At 37.7% G+C, this 23,265-nt stretch overlaps 1 protein-coding gene across 1 annotated transcript in view; it reads left to right on the forward strand.

Moving 5' to 3' along the window:
* Nucleotides 1–387: 387 nt before the first annotated feature.
* Nucleotides 388–23,265, forward strand: part of LOC148045588 (collagen alpha-1(VI) chain-like) — a 46,190-nt gene continuing 23,312 nt past the window's right edge. The window contains exons 1-20 of the mRNA XM_087717040.1: nt 388–689; nt 2,094–2,226; nt 4,147–4,347; nt 7,256–7,415; nt 8,248–8,358; nt 8,577–8,597; nt 9,696–9,716; nt 9,812–9,856; nt 10,939–10,992; nt 12,108–12,152; nt 12,246–12,272; nt 14,034–14,060; nt 14,156–14,200; nt 14,597–14,650; nt 14,905–14,967; nt 15,697–15,759; nt 18,271–18,324; nt 18,410–18,445; nt 18,834–18,896; nt 22,390–22,452. Coding sequence (XP_087573166.1) covers nt 581–689; nt 2,094–2,226; nt 4,147–4,347; nt 7,256–7,415; nt 8,248–8,358; nt 8,577–8,597; nt 9,696–9,716; nt 9,812–9,856; nt 10,939–10,992; nt 12,108–12,152; nt 12,246–12,272; nt 14,034–14,060; nt 14,156–14,200; nt 14,597–14,650; nt 14,905–14,967; nt 15,697–15,759; nt 18,271–18,324; nt 18,410–18,445; nt 18,834–18,896; nt 22,390–22,452 — 1,395 coding nt within the window. The 5' untranslated portion in view covers nt 388–580. The remainder of the gene's footprint in view (nt 690–2,093; nt 2,227–4,146; nt 4,348–7,255; nt 7,416–8,247; nt 8,359–8,576; nt 8,598–9,695; nt 9,717–9,811; nt 9,857–10,938; nt 10,993–12,107; nt 12,153–12,245; nt 12,273–14,033; nt 14,061–14,155; nt 14,201–14,596; nt 14,651–14,904; nt 14,968–15,696; nt 15,760–18,270; nt 18,325–18,409; nt 18,446–18,833; nt 18,897–22,389; nt 22,453–23,265) is intronic.

The raw sequence follows: 23,265 nt of genomic DNA on the forward strand, positions 1-23,265 counted from the left end.
GTTCGACTTTTTCATTTTCCACATTGTTTTGATACAACATTACCTTTACATTACATCCTGCATGTTGAAAAACACATCATTGCAGAGTTCACATTCCTAGAATGGGTTGTGATCTAAAAGCCTAGCTGAAAGTGTGGTCACCAAGTCTTAGGTCTCCCTGCTAATAGAGAAAGGCAGATAAGAAATAATTTTGCAATTAAAGGGAGATGCTTCAATGCAAATTCAGGGCCTATAGAAACATGCCTCTCTACTTGAGAAAAGTAGAACAGCAGCTACATTAAAAAGAGCCATTTTCAAGGAGACTGGGTGTTTCATGACTCACCAGCTGGTGCTGAGAGTTCAGCTGCAGCAGAGGCCGCCTCTTCCCTCCCCTCTGGAAGGATTGCTCTGGCTCTTTCGACATCCACGGCCGCTGCCGCCTCCGTCTCTTTCTTTTCCTTCCTAGACTTTTCGAAACTCAGGGACGGGATAGAAACTTCACAAAAATTACCAGCTAAAAGAAACTGGGTTTGAGCTTTCTCTGGTTGCGCTTCTTTTGCATTTTCAGATCTCGCCGAATGTTAACTCTGCTCCTTGCAAGATGAAGTTAGCCTGCATCTTCCTTATTTTCCTATTTCAGGACTGTTTTTTAATAAAGAGAGTTCTCGCTCAGGGATCAGAACTATCCAACAGAGTAATAGCTTTCCAAGGTAAGAATGTGTTTCCATGTTTCTGGTTTCTCCAGATGTGCCTGCTTTAATGGACTGAAAGGATGAAGTTGTTAATCGTAACCCAGCTCCACCTTTGCCCTACTCTTTCATTACAGATTTTTGATCGTGATATTTTGTTTAAACCTTTACTTACATATGAATTTGACAAACAGAAAATTAGGTGCAGGGCAGCAATATGCATCCCACCAATATAAGTAAAGAATATACGTGGTGCAGTTTTTGGAGAAAGAGAAAGAACTTTCTGTGTCCCACTATAATAGAAATGCGAGCTATACTTAAAGAATATCTGTTTGGTAGGCATTCCAAAATATGTGCTGCAATATGCATGCCTTGCAAGATTTTTATTTCAGTGATCAACTGAACAGCCACGGCAGGTAATTTTAATGATACTTTATGCTGAAGAAATGGGCAGAAGTGATAAGCAAAATAAACAGCATTATTTTATAGAACAAAAAAAACAAACATCTCTTTGAAAGTGCCTTGAAAAACAATGCAGAAAAGTGACAGGTTTTGAAGTATGGATAGTAAAACAAAAAGAAAAAGGAAAGGAAATATTTCCATTCTTGTTGGAAATTAAAATGTCCCAAATATAAAGTCAAAGGAGTTAAAGTAGAAATAATGAAGAACATTTTTCTGTAAATATATTTTTAAAAAGTACGTTTAAAAAGTACATTTAATATAGTCAATGTGTAACTTATCATATTTGAGTAACTACTGCAAATTTTCATTTCACAAATCAACTTTTCCAGTATACAACTGGAATATTTGATTTTTACCTGCTGATTTTGAAGGTTGTGAATTTTGTGATCAGATTGTAATAGGCCACCCATGTATGCAAACATAATCTTAAATGCCTAGGATTTTGCCATGCTGAGAGGGTTGGTAGGTCTCTACCCATATTAACATCCCCATAATTCTAGTGGGTCTGTCAATTATGTTTGATGCTGGAGGTGAAATTATATCTCTTACATTATATAAATTCCTTCAAATGGGTTTTCTTTCTCTTCCATGTGTTTCCAAAACTCCTTGTATTATTGCCTGCATACCTAGATGCATTCCCTTGCAAATTTATTTCTAGATTATGTAGTGATTATTTTCCTACTAGTTTTCTAAGAGGGGAGTGAGTCTAAGAGACCCTGGTTTGTCTAGGCCACCAATTGACCTCAGAGCAAAAACAAGCCTATATAATTTGTTGCTGAGGTTGCATTGGTGAGTAAGCCACAGGCAACTGAGGAGGTCTTAATTTTGAATAAATCTGCAGCGTGTTTTGTGACTACAGCTTCCTTCCATATAACCTGATGCATTGAAAACTTTCTGATGAATCTTTTAATGTAAACATGTAAACATTTTATTTCTAAATTGCCCATTTCTGAATTTTAACAGATTGCCCGGTGGATTTGTTTTTTGTCCTGGATACCTCTGAGAGCGTTTCCTTAAGGGAAAAGCCTTTTGGTAGAGCCAACGTTGACAAGATCAAAGCATTCACTAATCAATTCATTGATAAATTAAATGACAGGTACTTTATATTCTCATGTTTCTTGAATGTGGAAGTTATTGTAAAAAAAGCATTATACTGATTTGGAAAGCTCTTTCTCTTGGCCACTCTGCCCTTTCTCTCTCTCCTTCTGTCTCACATCTCCAACACGCCTAGACATGCACAGGAAGAAGAAATGGTGATTTCTAGAGAGGCCATCTTGAAAATCAAAATGGGCCTACAATGTCTGGGCAGTCAGACTGCTGAAGCCTGCACAGAACTACAGAGACGCTTTTGGATGGATGTTAATATTTTTGGATAATTGTAAAAGGATCTGACATTTTCCTAAGACTTAAAATAAGCAGTACTTTTGCATTCATTTTTACACTCAAATTAGCAAATAATGGTGATAGTGTTCCTTCTAAAAATGTTTCTTCAAAAAGTTCCCTAGTCATTAGTTTATATTTATGTTACAGTTTGCTGTTTCCACAGATTCATAAAAACGCACACCCAAGGAAACTTTTTTCCCCCATATATTTCTGGGCCAATCTTTTTACTCATGCAGTTCTTTTCTGAATTGGACGTTGTGCTCAAAAATGTTCAAGGAAACTGCATTTTAAAGCCAGGAGGCAGCAATAGAAATAATTTTTAAAAGGCAGTTGTAGAAAATCCAATTTTGTATATTAGTATATTTGAAAACAGAACCCTGTTTTGGATTTGGCCAGATCCTGACCCCACAATCCTAACTAGCTTATTACTTATTTTTTCACTATCTGGGTGGCCCACATAGTATTGAAATCCAAGAAACTAGCTCATAATTAAAAAAAAAATACTGCATCATGAGAAGAAGTAGTGTCTTTCCAAATTGTATTTGGACCTTCCACAAATTTATGGACACTTTGGATGCTTCGTTGGGCTGAATAAAGGCAGTGTGTCATTGCTCCTATGTTTTCGTGTTTACTTTTTGAGTGTCAGGGAAGGAAAGAAAAGAGATAAACAACTAAAAGAGGTAGACCGGTTCTGGGGAGCACCCAGATGGAGCAACCAGAGACAAAGATGGTGGTAGATACCCATAAGATAACTATCTGCTTCTCTGGTGGCTGTGGAAGAGACTTAAAGCTTTGACAAAAGAAGAGACAAAACATTTTAGGGGACCATTTTCAGATGAAGATGAATTATCCTTTCTACTGGTGTGAAGAAAACTTCTGAATAGGTTCAAGCAAATGAATCACTCTACTACCATCAGATTGGTTCTCTGTTACAAAAGCTAAGACTAAAAACATCAAGCAAAGCCTTATTTTTCCCATTTCAGGAAGCAGAGGTCACAAAATAGCAATCTAAATGCCACTACAGGACACCAGCCACAATGATTAGATGCTGCTAGCATTTGATGGAGCCTGTATTGTAGTCCTGAAGTAACTATTGACCAATGTCAGCAGATCCTTCCTGTATGGGTTTAGCTGCAGTGGGACAGAATCATGTATGGAATGGTTGAGAGCCTTGCCTCACAATGGTAGAAATAAAATAGGCTATTATCTGTTTTTGTCATTGCTCATGCTGAAGATGGGATGCATGTTCCCTGGGAATATCACATCATTGCTGAAGTTCTGCCTCATTTTAAGGATCCTCAAAAGCTTAGAAAAGTTTATCTACTTGCAGAATGATTGCTGGAAGCCATTTCACTGTAGAACTGAAAATATGGGCTTATGTTGGATAACCAACAGATTCTAGTCAATACGCAATATCATCTGATTTAAACTGAGGAGAGGGTGCCTGTGGAATGAACTGGTCTAGTTTTATAATTTTACATCCATATTATTCATCCATATTCACTGTCCTGTTTACCAGGAATCTGCTAAAACAAATAATACTTTACTATTACTGAGGCAAAAAACATGTCTAGGAAAAAAGGGATACATACATTCTTCCCACTCATCCCCTGCCTCTTTTTTTTTTTAATAGATATTATCGATGTGACCGAAATCTAGTGTGGAATGCAGGTGCCTTACATTACAGTGATGAGGTAGAACTGATTAAGAAACTTACCCGGATGCCCAGTGGGCGAGCGGACTTGAAGAACCGTGTGTCCTCAGTAGAGTCTATTGGGAAAGGCACCTATACTGACTGTGCCATTAAGGCAGGGCTTGAAGAACTACTCATTGGGTAAGTCGGAACCATAGTTTCTCATTGCACCAATAGAGAGAAGGAAAAATGTGTTTGGAAGTCTGCGTACCTTTAGAAAACAGAGGCCTTAGGCATTGATACCATCATTCTTACCCTAGAGGCCCAGCAACTATAGTAAACAAGTGACTTAAGATAGAATTCCAACTACAGTATATTCTTGCAAAAAAATAACAACAACCCATAGTGTTTGAATGTGTGTGAGTGCTCCATTACAGGAGGTTTTTAAAAAAGGATTGTACAAAACAGCCATTTGCCAAGAATGATATAGAGTCTCCTGCTTGAGCAAGATTAGGTTGGACTCCAAAGTTCCTTCCAGCTGTTATTTTGTTGTATGGGGAAAAGCTTAGGATAATTTACATAGTATTTGTTTTACAAAACTTTAGTTTAATCAGTACCAGATTTCATGTTTTAATGTACTTCCATCCCCTTCACTCTTACACACTATAGATAAGTACACATCCCTTGGAAATGTCAAAATTATTTGACCCTAGATGATCCTAAATGGATGTCCACTGAAAGATCATTGGGGCCAGGCCTGGGCAAGCACAACCTATGCTGAAATTGGCTCTTTTGGAGGGGGAGGGGGAAAGATGGGAAATAAACAGATGTAATACATAAATATTTTAAAATACAGGAGGGGCAGATGTTTTGCACATTTCCACAAACCTTTGCAGGAGCTGAAACCAAGAAATTCAGTGTTTACATTGAAGTGTTTATAATAATATATCATTTTTCAAGGTAAGCAGCAGGATGTCTCTGTATCCATAAATCTCATCTGTAGCAAGATGAAAACAATGTTTCATTGTTAAGATATATGCATACAACCATAAATAGAAATAATCACATACATATTTTCCATCAAACTTGTATTCTCCTTCCCAGCAGAATGATGTTTTATATGGAAAACCCAGGTAGTCTTTCATGGAGGAAGCAGTTCTCATGTTAGCTTTTATATGTGAGTCAATGAGTGAAATGGACTTTTTCTCTGTTAAAAAAGAAAACATTCATTTCCTGGGTGAAATATTGAGCTGGAATTTGTTCATCTCTGCATGTATGTGTTTATCTATTTAAATATTAAATATTTGTCCTTGATATAATATTATTTATCTTAGTGATTTGACTTTCTTTTATTTCAGGGAGAGTTGTCTATTTTTGTTTTCTGTTTAAACTACAACATAATTGTGCATAATGTAACAAAACATTATTTTCTGAAAGTTGTAGAAGTATCAGGAGGGAATAAAACTGTTAAAGTTACGTGTGTGTGTGTGTGTGTGTGTGTGTGTGTGTGTTTGTCTATTACATGGAAAATTGGAGGAGAAAACTTTATCTGTATTAATTTTAAGACTGGAAAAAATGATTATCATTTATTAGGTGACTATGGAACTAGACTTATCTGTAATAGTACTACAAAACAGTAGTAACTGAGATTACAATGAATGAAGAACTATCAATATTAAGTAACTGCATGTACTTTTGTAATAGAGTACTACCATGTTTCCCCGAAAATAAGATCTATCCCAAAAATAAGCCCTGGCCTAATTTTTATGCATGCACCTAATATAAGCCCTACCGCAAAATAATCCCTAGTGAAGGGGGTGGGAGTGGCCAGAACAGGAGGCAACGAATGTGCACGGGCCGATGATGTCTGGCAGCAGCTGCAGTCTGTGCAGCACAGGTGATTTACCTGTCCAAGCAGCAAGTGGAGGCAGAGGTGTGGAGGGGGAAGACCCATGATCTGGATGCGCTGCATGGGCCATGGAAAAGTGGAGAGTCAGTAAGCTTGAGTAGCGGGCAGCTGTGGAAGACTCACCTTCACCGGTGATACTGGCAGCAGAAGGAGGCAGGTGTGGGGGGAAAGACAGGTGATCCAGATGTGTCCGCCCCATGAGCCATGGGAAAACCGAGAGTCGGTGGCTTGGAGCAGGTGGGCAACCACGGGAAGCTCATCTCCATCTGCCAGTGCTGCTGCACGAAGACAAGCTTTCTGCAGCCAGCCACCTGACTCTTGGCATTCCTGCAGCCCGCGTGGTGCATTCCGAATGCCTGCCTCCCCCTCTGCTCCTCTGCCTCCATCTGCTGCTTGGATAGAGAATAACTCACCTGTGCTGCATGATCTGTGCAGATGCAGGGACCAGTAGGCTGCAGCTGCCGCCAGATACTGGTGGTCCACGTGCACTTACCACCTCTTATGCGCACGCTGAGGGGTGGGGCGCCCAGCCGTGCTGATCACCCTGAAAGTGTGTTTTCCCCAAAATAAGCCCTAGTGCTTATTTTGGAACCCCAAAAATATAAGACCAGATCTTATTTTCAGGGAAACACAGTAGTATATATTTCCTCATTCTGCAAAATCAGATTAAGATAGCATTCAGATAGACTTTTAAATATGAATTCTACTGTGTCTTTCAAAATTACTTTAAATGTTTCATTGAGACTTCCACCTCTGTACTGAGCATCGCATGAATTCTGAAGGTTTTATTCTCCAAGGCAAACAAAGTTATAGTCCTTTTACGGATCCACTTCAATCCATGGATTTGAGCCTTGCCTTTCCCAGGTAGTCCTTTCTTTGTCTCCATTGGTACCTGTTATGGCTGCCATCCCTCAACTACCTGTACTAGTTTTTTTATTTATTAGGAGAAGCCCTTTTAGCCTTTTCTTAAGCAGATATTATCATTATCATGGTTGTTTGATGGTGATGATATGTTTACCCCAGTTTTGCCTTCTCTGACTCTTATGTTTCTGTGTCTGTCTTTGTCTCTCAACTCAGGGCAGCATAATATACGAGCAGAAAATATAAAACCCCACAGAACCATTTAGGATTGTGATGTGATGAGAGTACACACTTATGTAATATGGTTTGTTTTTCATTGGCTGGTTTTGATTCTTTCAGCGGATCTTATCATAGGGAAAATAAGTATCTTATTGTGGTGACAGATGGACATCCCTTAGACGGTTACAAAGAGCCCTGTGGGGGACTGGAAGATGCAGCCAATGAAGCAAAGCACCAGGGGATCAAAGTGTTTGCTGTTGCTGTATCTCCAGACCATCTGGTATGAAATGTGTACACATGGATGATATTAGAGCAATTACTGTCAATAAATAAATAGAGATCAGTCCAGAGACAGCTCTTGCTCGGGAGATGTGCTTGTTCCTATGATTTTGCACACTGTGGCCAAAGGTGGCACCCTTTGCTCTAATTCTTGATTGTAATAATCAGAGATGTTGTCCTCTTTGTGCAGCATTTCTTAAAAACTCTATTGGTTCTGATTTAAGCTGGGTCAAATTTGCTGATTTTAAAGGTGCAATATATCATATGCCTAATGATGCCAGATCAGATAAGGTGCACGTGCTAAAATGAATAAAACATTGGGTAATCTTTAAAAAGAATCATTGGCAATTCTTACTGCTCAGATATTTCCGTGAGTAGCAAATCTTCACAAAAAATAGTTGATAGCTATGGGGTAATCATTAAGAAAACTTTTCCATGCATTCTTTCAACTGACGTATGTTTCATTTGGCAGAAAGGGGCAGTAGGTACAGAAAATTGCAGAAAACATGCAAAGGCGTGTGTATAAACAAATAAATGTGTGTGTAAAGAAATCTTTTCAGGTATTACAGTGAGTGCACATAAGTTAGGATCTAAAGTTAACTGCCCAAGTGCCTCTCCTCCCCTGCAGAAGGAGGTCAGTACATTTCTGGCATATTACATAGACAACTATAACCAAACCTACATCAACACAGATTAGAGGAATTATATTTGGATCTTCATGGGAAGATTAGAGTACCAACAGTCTGCGCAGCAATTAGACCAAGCTCACTGCTAAATTTACACGATGACATTGGAGTGAAAATATAATTTTGATTTGATTTATTTTATCCTAGGAATCCAGATTAAATGTGATTGCTACAGACCATGACTATCGTCGCAATTTCACAGCAACTGTACCACAAAGTGATATTCCTAGAACAATTGACACCATCATTGAAATGATTGTAAGTTTTAGTGTTTCTTTCCTATTTATTAGATCTACTTGAAAGGAAAATACAAAAATACAGTAATAGAGACTCAAGTAGATGAGTTTTCGTCTAATTTGCTTTTCTACAGCAATAATTTTAAAGTTAGAGGTATTTTCCTGTTGGATAAATGTATCATGCATTAGATATGCTATCTTATTATTTCTGATCATTATCTTCCTTATTCTTTCTTTCAGAAAAATAATGTGGAGCATGTGGTAAGTTTTTTCAGTGCCCTTTTGTTCATTCAAGAATCATTTTTATCTTGTACATTTTCTAATTTCTTGCCACTGTTTCTTGAGCTAATCATGCCAATGTTAATCTAAATGCCAAGATTCACTCCTGTTGCCTATGATTTAGTAAGAAGGAAACAGCAAAATGTTTTTGTCCCAACGAGTAGAAGGAAGAACCATATCTTGCACCAAATTTACAGCCCTCTGCTCAGATCACAAAGGAAGATTCAAAATCTTAGTCTCCTATTTAAAATTTAGAACTAATGTAAGCTCTGCAAAAATGTAAATATTTGAGAATTTGAGAATTTAAATAGTTTTTAAAAACTTATTTTATAAAAACTGGAATTATCAGCAAGTCAGTATTTAGATTTATATCTAGGTTTTTTTGGGGGGGGGGAGTATTCTAAGTGTCGTCATTAAGCATAAATAATCTTAGGTCGCAAGATTCAGGCCAAAGAGTTTTCTACTAAAAACATTTATTTGGCTGTTTGTCAACCTGATCCAGCTTCAACCTTCTACAGCAGTAGACTGGTCTCAAAATGAAGGCTCCAGCATGTGCTCAGTAACTCCAAAGTATGCCATCCTGGAGCTGAGCCAGGGGGCTGAATGATAAATCTCTAGTTTGCATTTTGCTCTAAAGTGTCTCATTTACATTGGCACTTGGCCCAGTTTGATGCATTCCCTTTTGTCACAAGTGATCAGATGTTTTCATCTTAAAGCAGAGAATAATGGAAATATAGCTGAACTTCTTGAGAATATCTTTCCTCTTTTCTTACCATTTTTTAACTTAACATATTTAAGCATATCCAAGCAACATAACTTCGTTGGTTTTTGTTGATGACTGTTCATGGACAGGAAACTAATCTAGAAGCTCCAACCAATTGCATTATGTCATGTGATAGCCTCAGTTCCTGCTAGAACTCACCAGTATTGTGTGGGAAACGGCTTCTCAATTTTTCTAGCTTTTTACAAATGAAGGGATGAAAGGATGCTTTTAAGTTAGAGCAAAAGAGAAATGTACTCATTCTATAAAAGTGTAAACTTGGTAACTCTTTTAATGGTGTCTTTTTGTTCTGTCAACAGTGTTGTTCCTATGAATGCCAGGTGAGTGTTATTATCCTGACAGCCCCAGCAGTATATAAAATCTTGCTTTTTACATTCCTGTGCTCTAATACAAATTTTTGATTGTTGTTTCTTAGCCTCCTCGAGGACCTCCAGGGCATATTGGGGACCCAGGAGAAGAGGTGGGTATTTTCCTCACCACATCAGTTCTGTAAGGCTACATTTAGATTGATTGCCAAGTATCTGATAGAATTTATTGTCACCTAAAAACTAGTCATACAGTGGAAGGAGGTGATTTATGGGGGCAAGAAGAACAGACATTTGCAAGCTGCTCACAGCCATCCTAACATGGTTTTATGTGAGCAGCCCTTTGAATTGTTGCTCTGCTGATGATCAAACCCAGATCAAGAATGATAATTGTTGCCATTCAGGATTTAATTCTGAATGTATGAACCAGCCTGATATAATCTGGCTAATGTACAGTTAAGTTCAGCCCATTTGAGTCCTCAACTGAGGGGGCAGTCATGTGATCATATAGATCTCTGTTATCTGAACTAGACCAATATGTTCATTCAAAATTTTATTTAAGAGTAGCCTTATGGGCAAATGGCCTTGCATTTAAGAATAGGACCTTTGATTGAAAAGCATATTTCTTCATTTTAACATATTTGCTAGATTGCAACCTGAAAAGAAGTGAAGCCAGCCAGTTTTCCTCTCCGTGAAATGACTAACTTGATACCTACAGTGTGCACTTCTGTCAATAGTAATATTTCATTCCAAGTCTTTTCCTGTCCATCCTCCTATTGACACACACCTCAGCAGCTGTACAGTACTCATTCTTCTCTGCCTATAGACACAGCCATGAAAACCTTTCCATCCCAGATTCAGGAAGTCCTTTCTTTAAAGGCTCCTCGGTTCCCATTGCTACTTTTGTCTTGTTTATGTACCTGCAAACTCATATGTATAGAATAGTCTGGGGTGGGGGGGAATAGTACTTTAGCATTTTGTAGAGTTTTGTGAGACTTTTGTAACTGTTTACTGTTGTTACTTCCGAAACAATTGTGAAAAGTGAAAAGATAAGTTAAAAATTAATGTTATGTGTATTGCAATATTTGGCATTTGCCCATCATTAAAGGGCAGCCTTGAAATTGTCCTTCATAACATGACCCCTTTTCTTCAATGGTTCTTAAAAGCTAAACTTTACTTGAAATGTAAAGTTAAATAAAAATTGGAAATGGAATCTAATGCTGATATTTTGTTTCAGGGAGAAAGAGGGAGACCTGGCATGCCAGGAGAAAAAGGAGAAACTGGAGATCATGTAAGTGGAAAATACATTTGACCTTGCATGGAAGATACTCAAAATGAAGTTGAATCTTATGTAATACTGGATTATTTTAATGTATATTCTGAATAAATATGGAGTATTTCTTTTAGTTGGAGGGCTGCATTCCTCCCAAGGGATATTTTTGTATATGAAGACTTGTGAGATAACATTAATCAATTTTGTAGACACACCATCTGTACGCCAGCCTCTTCCTGAAATTATGAATTGCCAATGAAGTTACAGAAGGGTTGAGATTCAGCCTGATTTTACCCATCCATTCTTTTGAAGTATCTCGTGATTCTTTCTCAGATCACTAGTAGTATGTCCAGTTTTGGTAGATTTTAATGCACCTGTTATGTCCCTGTTTCAAGAAATGTGTCCATGAGTCATTGTTCCCGATTGACTAAGACGTGAAGCCAGAGCGGGAAGACTAGCGCACAGCGATTGGCTATAAAAAGCTGTCAAAGCGGGAACTGTTCTGTTGCCAAGTATTGTTAGCTTGCCAATAAAAGGCTTCTGTTAAAGCAGCGGTTCACCTCAGTCATTACCGCCGCTTCTACATATATAATAGCACCACTACAATGTAATAAAACTGGGGGACACTTCTGTATTTTTACAAATAACTGTAATCTTCAATCTTCTGTAGTCTTCAAAAAGACCCTTATGTAAGTCAGGAGATCACATCTGATAGGCAGATGTCAGTGAAGTGTTGTTGATAACATAGAAAAGTTTTAATCTGAAATTCTGGAAGCCCTGAGCTAGTGTGAATTCAAAAGAGATTACTACTGAATAGACACATCTAAAATTGCATTATTAAAGAAACAAGGTTAGATCCAGCCATGAGTCCATTCTACTTGTATGTCTTAATCCAACTGTATATCAATCTTTTAAAATATATGCACAAATATACTTTCATGCCTATTTATGGGAAAACAAGGATGGATTTCAAGTCAAAATGGCTTAAACATATTGTAAGAAATTGTCAAAATCCCAATTAACACAAAATTCTGGATGAAATTCTTTTCCCTACAATCTTGAGAGAATTTCCTAAATAAGCATCGGATTTGAGTGCAATGGGATTTATTGTTTGAATGTTGTTATTTACCTAGGGAAAGCAAGGTGACCCAGGACCTATTGGCTACCAAGGGATGAAGGCAAGTATAATTTCACTTCTTGCTTTCTTGATTTTTTTCCTTATCATTTTATTTATAATATATCTGACATTTCCCCCTCCTTCTCATTTTTAGGGAGACAAGGGCAGCCGAGGAGACAAGGTGAGCTGTGTTGATTAACCGTTGATTAAAGCAAATGAATCTGTGTTGAACTATTGGGGGGGGGAGTCCAAAATTCAGTGTTAGAGTATGCCATTTTTAGGACCACTCAAAATATCCCAATAATTAGCCTTCATCTAGATGTATGCTATAAACCAAATAGGGGATGGGGAAGAAAGCTGGCTTGTGATTGAAACTGCGAAGTCTATATACTCTAGGGTCTCATCTCATATCATTTTAAACCACATAAATAAATCACAATTGAGTGGATTTACACATCAAGCCAAAAACAACAGCATTCTGATTTAATATATACCATGAATCTGGTTTGTAACTGCAAATACCTTTTAAAAAAAACCATTTATACACACACACACATACACACACACACGCACTTCTGCTGCTAACTCCCTTTAGGGAATCTACTGTAGCACTCTAATAGTTGCCTATCGGCCTGCCTGCTATGTAGCACTTCAGGAAATTTCCTGTAGTATTTAATTAAAGCCTTCCTTCTTCCTGAGATCTCATTTCTTTGGATCAAATTAAAATAAGCATGTCCTATAATCAGTTTGAAATGCAAATATGTTAAAATTGCTTCTAAATGTCTATTTTCCAGAAGGAGAAAAGGACATAAGAAATTTAAATTAATTTGGTTCTACTTGGAATTGTTTGGATCTGAGATTCCCACTAGAACTGTTGGGCAAATCTTGGATTCTATTTTGCACGTTTATTTATTTGTTTATCAAATTTATATGGCCACCCATCTAAATAATAAAAAAATATTTAAAAACTATTACTATGGTTAATCTTCAATTCGCAATCTGGGACTGGTAAAAACTTAACAGTTCAAGTCCTAACCAAGGACCTAAGAGCTGTTAAGGTAGCATCTGAGTATATAGGCAGTTCTGAGTAAGGTGGTTTTTTGCAAAGTCAGAATATTCAGGTCTAAGTTCAAATTTTCAATGTATCTAGGCAGCCCTTTGGGTATTGCTCCAAGGACTCCTATTACTGTTGGTGCAACCATTGATTTCTTCCTCCATAGTCACTCAAGTTCAATTTGAAAATCAATATTTTGTTATTTTTCTAGCCGTTTCTCTAGTAGTAGTAGTAGTGGTGGTGGTGGTGGTGTTAATCTTCAATTTACTGTTGTTGTTATTGATTTAATCTTCAGTTCAATTCATAGTCTGGGACTGGTAAAAACTTAACAGTTCATGTTCTAACCAAGGACCTAAGAGCTTTTAAGGTAAGGTCTGAGTATGTAGGCAGTTCTGAGTAAGGCGGTTTTTGCTAAGTCACAATATTCAGGACTGATGAGTTCACAATTTCCATGTATCCAGGAAACTCTTCGGGTATTGCTCCAAGAGCTATTGTAGTTAAGATTATTTATCCTACTATCATGGGGACAGTAATTCTGTGACCACTAGAAAGTTAAACAATCAGAGCAAGGACAGGGAATGGTTCAGATAAGATTTAAGATATTTTGCAAAATTGTATATATGCTTTTTTTAAATGAAAAGGCTAATTCTGTTCAGTTCAAAAGGACATACAGTTTCTTCAGGATATTGTATTAGGGCATGATGCAGCCACTGTATTTTACTGATATAAACATCAGTGCTCAGTGATTATCTGGAAGATCATATAACACCTTAAATTACATAGTAGGCTCTAAGAAGAGGACTAAAAGCATCCACTTCCCCTGCCCTTTTCCATATAGCTCCAGTAAGCACTTGTACATCATTATAAATCATCTTCTTTCATCTACAGGGCTCAAGAGGTGCAAAAGGAGGCAAGGTGGGTCTTTAAGTTTTGTTTGGGGGATGATGCCATTATCTTTTTGAATGTGAATTGAATGATGTGTTATATACCTGACTTTTTTTCTGTTACAGGGAGAGAAAGGCAAGCATGGCATAGATGGCGCTGATGGCCAGAAGGTATGGTTGATATTTGTGTGCAGAAGGTAGTTTCTCCTTATGCCTTAAAAGAAAATCAGCATTAAAGGGTTGCAATTGAATAAAGCATTGACTGTAAAGAAGTGATTGAAGAAAGCGATTAGAATGCAATACTGCAGGCTAACTCATTGCTCACTCCAGGAGTTTGATTCTGAGAGGCTCAAGTTGACTCAGCCTTCCATCATCCCAAGGTCGATAAAATGAGGACCCAGATTGTTGTGGGCAATATGCTGACTCTCTAAACTGCTTAGAGAGGACTGTGAAGCACTGTGAAGTGGATATACTGTATAAATCTAAGTGCTGTTGCTATCTTCTAGTGAGAAAAGAAAATAATTTCCAATGATTCATAATAATCATGTAAAAAAAATTTCTTCACAGGGTGAACAAGGATATCATGGACTATCAGGATGCAAAGGATCTCCTGGATTTGATGTATGTCAGTGCAAGAGATTTCACATCTATCCATTCCGGTTGCTAACAATCTCAGGCAATCTCAGGGTGCAGTGGTGGAACCAAATCTGTAAATATAGGTAGTTACGAAGTGCAGAATCTGAAAGATAAAATACAGATTAGAAATAGGTGGAAAACAGTATGGAGAAATTCAGCCCAGCCTGATTGAGATTATTGTAATATACCAAAACATATAACACATTGGCATTAGTTAATTGATAACTGCTTGATTCTAGGGCTTACAAGGACCTCCTGGACAAAAAGGGGATGCTGGTTCTTATGGACCCAAAGGGATAAAGGTTAGCCATAATTCATTGTTTTCTCATTATGACTTGGATAATACACTTTTGTGATGTCAGCATATAAATACCATGATAAATTTATCTAATATTTAGTAAATACTAGTAAAGTAGTTAAATATGGCATTACATTCATTTTACAAAACATTTTCATACATGCAAATCCAAACAGTCCAAGGAACCAATTGTAGTAAGTTATTGTAGTAGTAAGTTGAAGTGAGGGTAAGCCAAATCAGTAATGTACTAACTCTCAATAAGTAATATTAGGTTAGGATGTTGATCTTAGCAACATTGTTTTTTCAATGTTGTAATGTTCAACATTTATATTACTTATAATTATATATACATACATATACATACATACATACATACATACATACATACATACATACATACACGTACATACATACATACACACCCACACACAGTACATATGGCGCACGAACACACACACACACCCATAATAGGATTCTTAAATATAAAAAGTGGTCTGTTTTTGAAAGAATTGGAAATTCTGCTTTTATGTTTCTCATTTAGGCTGGCATGCATGGTCCTATCACGATGATAAACTCTAGATTTCTCTATTTTGACAACAAATGATTCTCTTCACCAGGGAAAGGGTGATCAAAGACAAACCCCCACTTGTATGTCATGTCATTTAGGATGTTGGAATGGGATTCCTGTTTTTCTCCATAAACTTACATGTGTCTCTGTGTTCTTTACTTCAAGGGAGAGCCTGGGCCCAAAGGAGGTCCAGGCCCACAAGGAAAAGACGGACGTCCTGGCAACAAGGTATAGTTGTAATTGTGAATTTACAGCATTGCTTGGCCTCCCCCTTTTATCACTGCTGTTAACTGCCTGGAGGAGAGTCCCTGACTATATACCCTGTTTCTCCCCACTTCCCTTTCTCACATCTCAGACAGGGACAGCCAAACATGGATCATAGATCCATGTTCGGCTGCTCCCTCCCGCAACATAACACCACCAGGTTAGGGGAAAAGAGGCAATAGCCAGCACATTCACACTCTTTCTGGGTTCCACCACAAAACCGCGGTAGACTAAAGCGCGTGTGACTAAAGCGCGGTGACAAAACCGCACCGTCAAAACCGTGCGACAACAGCGCACTGACAGAAGCGCGCTGTAACATAACCCTAAAAATAACCCTAAACCTAACCCTAAACCTACCCTAAAACTACCCTAAACCTAACCCTAAACCTAACCCAAAACCTAACCCTAAACCTTACCTTAAGTTAAATCACGCTTCTGTCGGCGCGCTGTTGTGGGCGCGCTTTTGACATCGCGGTTTTAGCACCGCGGTGTTGTCGGCGCGCTTTAGTCTACCGCGGTTATGTCGTGCCACGTCTTTCTGATGAGCCAGCTATAAGCACTGGGTGGATCTTTTACTCTAGATCAGTGTTTCTCAACCTTGGCAACTTGAAGATGTCCGGACTTCAACTCCCAGAATTCCCCAGCCAGCATTTGCTGGCTGGAGAATTCTGGAAGTTGAAGTCCGGACATCTTCAAGTTGCCAAGGTTGAGAAACACTGATCTAGATATTACTCTAAGTCGATTAATTTGGCCTGTTTTATTTTTGTTTGTTTGCGTACTGTTTGATAAAGGAAGTCAGCAGAATTGGGTATTTATTCAGGGAAATATATAACAGGACTGAGTGAAGGTTCCCCATAACTTGCTAGTGGATCCATTAGAGCTGGGCTTTCCTAAACTTCCCTATTCTAAGTAAATTGCCCCAAATGACCGCAGGGACATTTAAATAAGGAATTTCTGATAAGTGGTAAAAGGACTTTCTGATAAGCAGCTTTGGGTAATGAAAAGGGGAACTAAGGGGGAAAAGCACTGCATTAGAAGATGGTAAACAGCCAGAAGATAAGCTGGCAAAGGAAGAGACAGACGGGTATCACTGATTTTTCACCCCTCCCTCACTTTACCAGGTGGAGACTAACCCTAACCTCAATTGAGCTTTCCTGATTTCAAAATTGACTGTAGGTAATTTTCCAGATTAGGAATACTGGTTAGTTGATCAGACACAAAACATGAAATTGACTAGATACTGCAGCTCCTCTTGGATTTTTCCTGAATTTTACACATCTGTACTCTTGTACATGTATTCCATGCTACCTAGATGGAGAGGGTAAATGTTCTTTATAAACAACTGTACAGATACTCCTCACTTATTGACTTCTTCATTTAGCAATTGTTTGAAGTTGAATTGGAAAAAATAGCTTTGCTACCAAACCTTATATTTAGGATTATCACAGTGTCCCATGGTCACATGATTGCCATTTGGGTGCTTTTCAACCAGTATGCATTGACAACAGTTGTATTATCCCACAGTCACATGATCATAATTTGCACGCTTCACAACCTGCTTTTAACAAGCACAATTAATGGAGAGTGCAGATATGAAAATGCAAGTCATTTAATAACTTCAATGATTTGCTTAACAACCAAAACAGACGTTTCTGTCAGTCATGTGATGTTTTGCTTTGCAACTGCAACTGTAATCTCTAAGCAGGAATAAGCTAAGAATAACATTCCTTCATCATAGAAGTGGTATATGAAATAATCATGATTTTTAAACACTTTGGCCTCTTCTATATTTCCACTTCTTTTGTTCCCCAAACCATCAGAAAGTTTCACATTGTCATATGATCATCACCCAATTTTAGTATACTGATGATAAGGAGCAAAAAAATTTACTGCTCTCATCCAGCTGCAGGATATCCCATGTCATAGTTGAGTAAAATAAATTGCTATTCCATACACCCCAGTCCATGTCCTCAATTCACATTGCCTTTATTTAGTTGCATTAAAAAATATGAAGACTTGGAAGCTTCTAAGACATTATTTCCCTTCAAAGACCTTTTAGGGGAACCCAAGCTCAGGTGCCAGCATTTGGGAATAAGTTAAGAGATCTTTCTGATGGGAAAATGACTTGCCAGCTAGCTCTAAAGAGTTACCATATTTTAGAATATTATGAATTAAAATGTTGGTTTTGTTGCAGCTATACCAAAGCCAAGCCAAAACTGAATCATCTCAGCCCCTCAATGCAGTTGATGTCATGAGATCAGAGAAAGTCAGAGTTGTTTTTAAATTGGCAGACAATCTTTATATAAAGTCATTTTTCTATGAAAGGCAAGTTAGTTGATTTTGATTTTGAAGGGCAATAATAACATTGCTCTGACATCTCTATCCATTTAAGTTTAGATCACTATGTGATTCACAGCTGCTGTATGAATACTCAAAAGCTCATGGTAAAAATATTTACTTTTTCATATCTTTTAGGGTCTGCCTGGAGAGGTGGGAGCCAAAGGAGAAAAAGGAGAATGGGGAGATGAGGTACATGTTTAAAAATTTTATGGGCCTGAAGGAGCAAGTTTAAGTACATGACAATTCATTTCGCTGTCTCTTCTTTCTCTTGTAGGGAAGTCCTGGCTCTGATGGTGGCCCTGGACCAAAGGTAAGGTTACTCTTTTCAACGATGTTTTCTGTAATTGGTAGCAAAATTGGGAACCAAGAAAATGGTCTTCATTCAGCTTCTGGAACTGAAATTCAATGGATTTATTCAAAGCTGTTTTTCTAATATTCATATGGGCTGGGATACAATCAGCAAAGAGCTTTTCTCAACTGTAAACACTGTGAAACCTACAAAAATGTTTAGGAATTCCTTCAGTTCTTAGCAAGCCTTCAGAATCCTTCCTAACTGGATTCTCAGAACAAGTTCTAATTCAAAATTCCCCTTTAGCTTCTTCGTGAAGAGAAATATGTTTAAAAGATCTCTGCCACACTTTCAGCAGGCTTGTTATTGAATCTAGTATATAAAATCATCATCATCCTTTTGCATACAGGGTAGCCCTGGATCTGAAGGCTTACGAGGTGTCCCTGGGACTCGTGGGTCAAAAGGAGAAAAGGTAAATTTTCATTTGCAATATCCACAAATAGTTTAGAAGAAGAAGAAAGACTTTACTGTTTTAAGTGAAAACTCAAGCCATGAAGGCCTCATGATCTTTTTAGAGAAATGGTCAAGTTTAAGAGTTTTAAATACTTCTAATAATGTCTCAACATGTGGGAAAAGACATTCTGTACTCTTAACTGGTTCTGCTAAAACTTTTTTTTGTGGTGAATTTCTTGTAGCTGAAACTTGGAGGATACACATGACTCAATGTAGAATGGGCTGAGTTTATAAATTAAGAAAGGCATAGAATAGAATGAGGAGAGGAGAGGAGCAGAACGTAACAGAATAAAATCATAGAATTGGAAGGGACCTTGTAGATCTTCTAGTCCAACTCTCTGCCCAAAGCAAGAGGCTTTATACCACCCCAGACAAATGGTTGTCCAATCTATTTTTGAAAACGTCCATTCATAGAGCACCACAACTCGGGGGGGGGGGGTAGCAAGCTGTTCCATTGATTAATTGTTCTCACTGTCAAGCAATTTCTTATTTCCAGGTTGGATCTCCCTCTGTTGAGCTAGTTGATCAGGAAAGGAAAACAATGCCTGTTTTCATGAGAAAGTTGGGAGAGTAGGGAAAAATCTACTGTCTCAAACAAAAAATGCATCTGTAAAATTGGGCAGCTAGAAGAATTCAGTTGACCAAGGCCAATTGGGTAACAGGGAAGGAAGATTTTTTTTAAATGCTCTGATATATTGAGAAAAGTTAGTGCTGCAGGGTTCGTGAGTTTGAGGATTATACCAAAATAATGTATTGAATTTCAGCTTCCCTCTCATGGGTCTATTCATGGGTAACAAGGACATTTATATATTTTATCTCAGAAGACTAAAAATCACTTTTCATAAAATAACATTCTGAACACATTTTGCTTTGTTTAGGCAGAAATTTGTTCAGAAAATTCAAAAATATGCTTCAGAAGAGAATTATCATTTTAAAATTGTGGATCAGATTAGTTTGTAAACCAGCCCAAGTTGCTCTTTCTGAAAACCTCCAGTGATGGAACACTCACAACTCTGATAGCAAGCTGTTCCATTTATTAATTGTTCTTTCTATCAGAAAAAATTTCTTTAGTTCCAGATTGATCTCTCTTTAACAAGCTTCCACCCATTGTTTCTTCTTCTATCCTCAAGTGCTTTGGAGAACAAGTTGACTCCCTTTTCTCTGTGACTATCAGGTATTGGAAGACAGTTATCATGTCACTCCTAATCCTTCTCTTTATTAGGCTAGACATATCTAGTGTCAAGCATGAGGGAATCCAGAAAATTCAAATGGGTATAAAGATTTATTGCAAGCTTAAGCTGTCTACAGCTTAAGCTGTCTAAAATCTAGTGATCTTCTGATTTTGTTGCCATCTAGTGATTTTCTGGAGTTCTTCAGCTCAAATGCAGCAGGCCTAAAGGGTAGGTATTTGTGGTTCCAAAGACCAAATAAGGATTATGGAGGAAGTAACGTGTTGATCAAAATTCTGCAACTGAGTTTTCTGTCCTTATGGTGGAAACAAAGGAAAAGGAAGTTCTTGTCTTATAGGAAGCATGCTTTAGGAGAAATCAAAACAGAGACAAATATTTTGCAAATAAACCTTGGCAGTTTTGCATCATTGTATCAAAAATTGTCATTTCTTTGTGTGAACGTTGCTACAAGAAAAAAAGGTTGGAGCTTCTATTAACAAAATATCCAATCTAAGTAGGGATATAGTTCAAATTACTCATTAGACCTAGTTACAGCATATTCTACCCTTTTATCCATGGTGGAATGCTCAACCACTTCCTTCCTGTTTTCTCTAGAGAATAATCCTGGAAATTCAGTCAAACAAAAAATGTCATTATCCATAAAACATGGTAATATAATATTCATGAGTTAATGAGAACTTGAAACCAGGCTTACGTTGATATTCTAGCTGCCGATTGCTGCTGGCTTTCAGTTAAAAACATGCTACTGTCAATAGGGAAAGTCTAACAAATAATTAAAATGTGGGTTTTGTATCTACAATAAAACAAACATGCCCAAAACGTGAGAGAGAAAAAAAAGAAACAAACATGCTGACATTCTGGGAAGACAGTATATCTTTCAAACTCAGATGATAAAATAATGAAGATTTAATCATCATTATTATATAATTTGCATTATTATACTATAGAAAAAGTCCCTGTTAGAATTGTTCTTTGCTCAGTTCAAGTCCAAATCTTAAGCTGTGAGTTCAGCAGGCATTTTCAAAAATGGGATTCTTGATCTACCTCATTCCAAATTCATAAAGCAGAGACATATCCTAATTCTTCACATGAACCAAGTATTCTGTTTATGTAAAGTTTTGGCACAGAGGAAGAAGGAGTGCTGCCACATAAGAGATTGTGGTATATCCCTCCCTACTATATTTATTTTTCAAACGAATAAAACATTTTTCTCCAGAAGTCCCTCAATCTGGCTCTGATTACTCTTATATTTCTACTTCTCAGAAAATGGGAGGACAAGCAGCAGTCTCTCCTGTTGCCCCCTCTCCACTGCTCCTTTCACTAATGTTCTCACAGTCTAGCATCCCATAGACTCCCTGTGTTTCCCAAGACCTTTTAATTAAGATTGGGTAATGTGTAATACCCCTTGGTATGCTGCTGTGTTAGACATCTCACTGTTTTGGCTTCTTGCTCTTCTGTTGTGCTACTGTCCCATGAGTACAGAATATTTTGGCATTCTCCAGAAAGAAATTGTTGCCCAGTGATAATATTTGCAACACAAGGATATTGCTCACTACTGTTTCTTTGAGTCAGTGCTGTTCATTTGCCATGATGTAGTCAAGCCTCAAAGAGTGAGTAGTGTCCCTGACAGAGGATGACAAGAACTCAAGCCACCGAGAGGGGACCAAGCAGACAGAAATGCTAGAAGTGCCACAACCCAGCAGTCAGTTTCAGTTCTATGTAGCCTTTGGGCATTCCTGCCAGGCCATCGATATTTCATCAACTCATGAGGCAAAAGAGGGTATATGTGAACAAGTCTTTTCTTCTGGCCACTCCCATAGTTGCTTTGCCTTAGTCCCATTTGAGGCATTAACTTCTCAGTACTCTTTATTCTACAAGCAAATTGGCAAGAACAATGGAAATAGTTGGCTTTCTGACAATATGATGCAATGGATCCTACATACAGTATAATTATGCCAAAACTCCAATCCCTGGCGGATTCTGGGCAAGATATGATTTTTCTTTCAATGAGCTTTTTAACAGATTTAACAGATTAACAGAGTAGATAATCCATGGATTTTAAGATTATTGGGGCCTTTGATAGTGTTTGCTTGATATTGTTTTCCTGTGTCGATTATAAGCAAAATATGGTATAATTTAGTATATTTAGTATACGTATAGAACACATATGATTCAACTCTGCAGATGTTATATTGTCTCTTCTGCTTTTCTACTTATTCTATTGTGCAAATATTGCTTCATTTATTTTCCTCTTTTTTTTAGGGTGAGCCAGGTCCACCAGGAGAACAAGGCCGTGAGGGACTTTTTGGACCACCAGGAGAGCCAGTAAGATGCTCTCAATTCTTCTGCCTCCTTGGTCGCTCACTTGAGCAGAGGGAGAATGTAAACCAATGAGTGGGAAGGAAGAAAACATTAGACGAGGCCATGGTTCTGTATTAATTTGAATATCGAAATATTTTTTTCGCAGCAAGGATCAGTGTAATTAGTGTTGATGGGAGTAGTGCAAAGAGCCCTATAAGCAATTAGGACAGCCAAAAAGGAGTAGATTCCGGCTCATAATGTGGGGATCTGGTATCCTTGTATCATTAACATCAATAACATTCCTAAGAATAAGACAACTTATTTTCTAATATAAGACCATATATATAGGTTGCAGTAGATACTATTTATTGTTCCTTTTGCTTTCATATTTTCCACTTATTTTCTCTGCATAATATTTCTACTGGCCTGTATATCCCAGCTATAGAGGAAAATTGTTCTTCAACAGATCCAGAACATTTCCATCCCTTAATGCTCCAAAGTGAGGCCTTTGCTCTGTTCTATTAGTCCAGTTTGTAGTTGTAAAACAACACGTATTGTTAAAATGAAATGCAGATGTTTTGCACCAAAATGGCAAATTGAAAACAGCAGCTAGTATAAAAGCTGACATAAATCCCATTTAGAACCTTCCCTGCTATACGAGCCATCTGTGTTTTTCTATATAAAATTGAACATGTTGCATCAAGATGACCAAGCAAGAGTTCCTCAAGACACTTAAAGCAACAGACTTCTTAAAAAGAGAAAAAAGGAGACCACGATTATTTGTTCTAAGGAGGATTCAAAATGGCCATCAATAACATTTTAGAACTCAGGATTCAA

This window comes from Thamnophis sirtalis, unplaced genomic scaffold (assembly GCF_051295495.1).
Source record: "Thamnophis sirtalis isolate CommonGarterSnake01/CBP01778 unplaced genomic scaffold, rThaSir2_p1.2 scaffold_5, whole genome shotgun sequence".
Classification (NCBI taxonomy): Eukaryota; Metazoa; Chordata; class Lepidosauria; order Squamata; family Natricidae; genus Thamnophis; species Thamnophis sirtalis.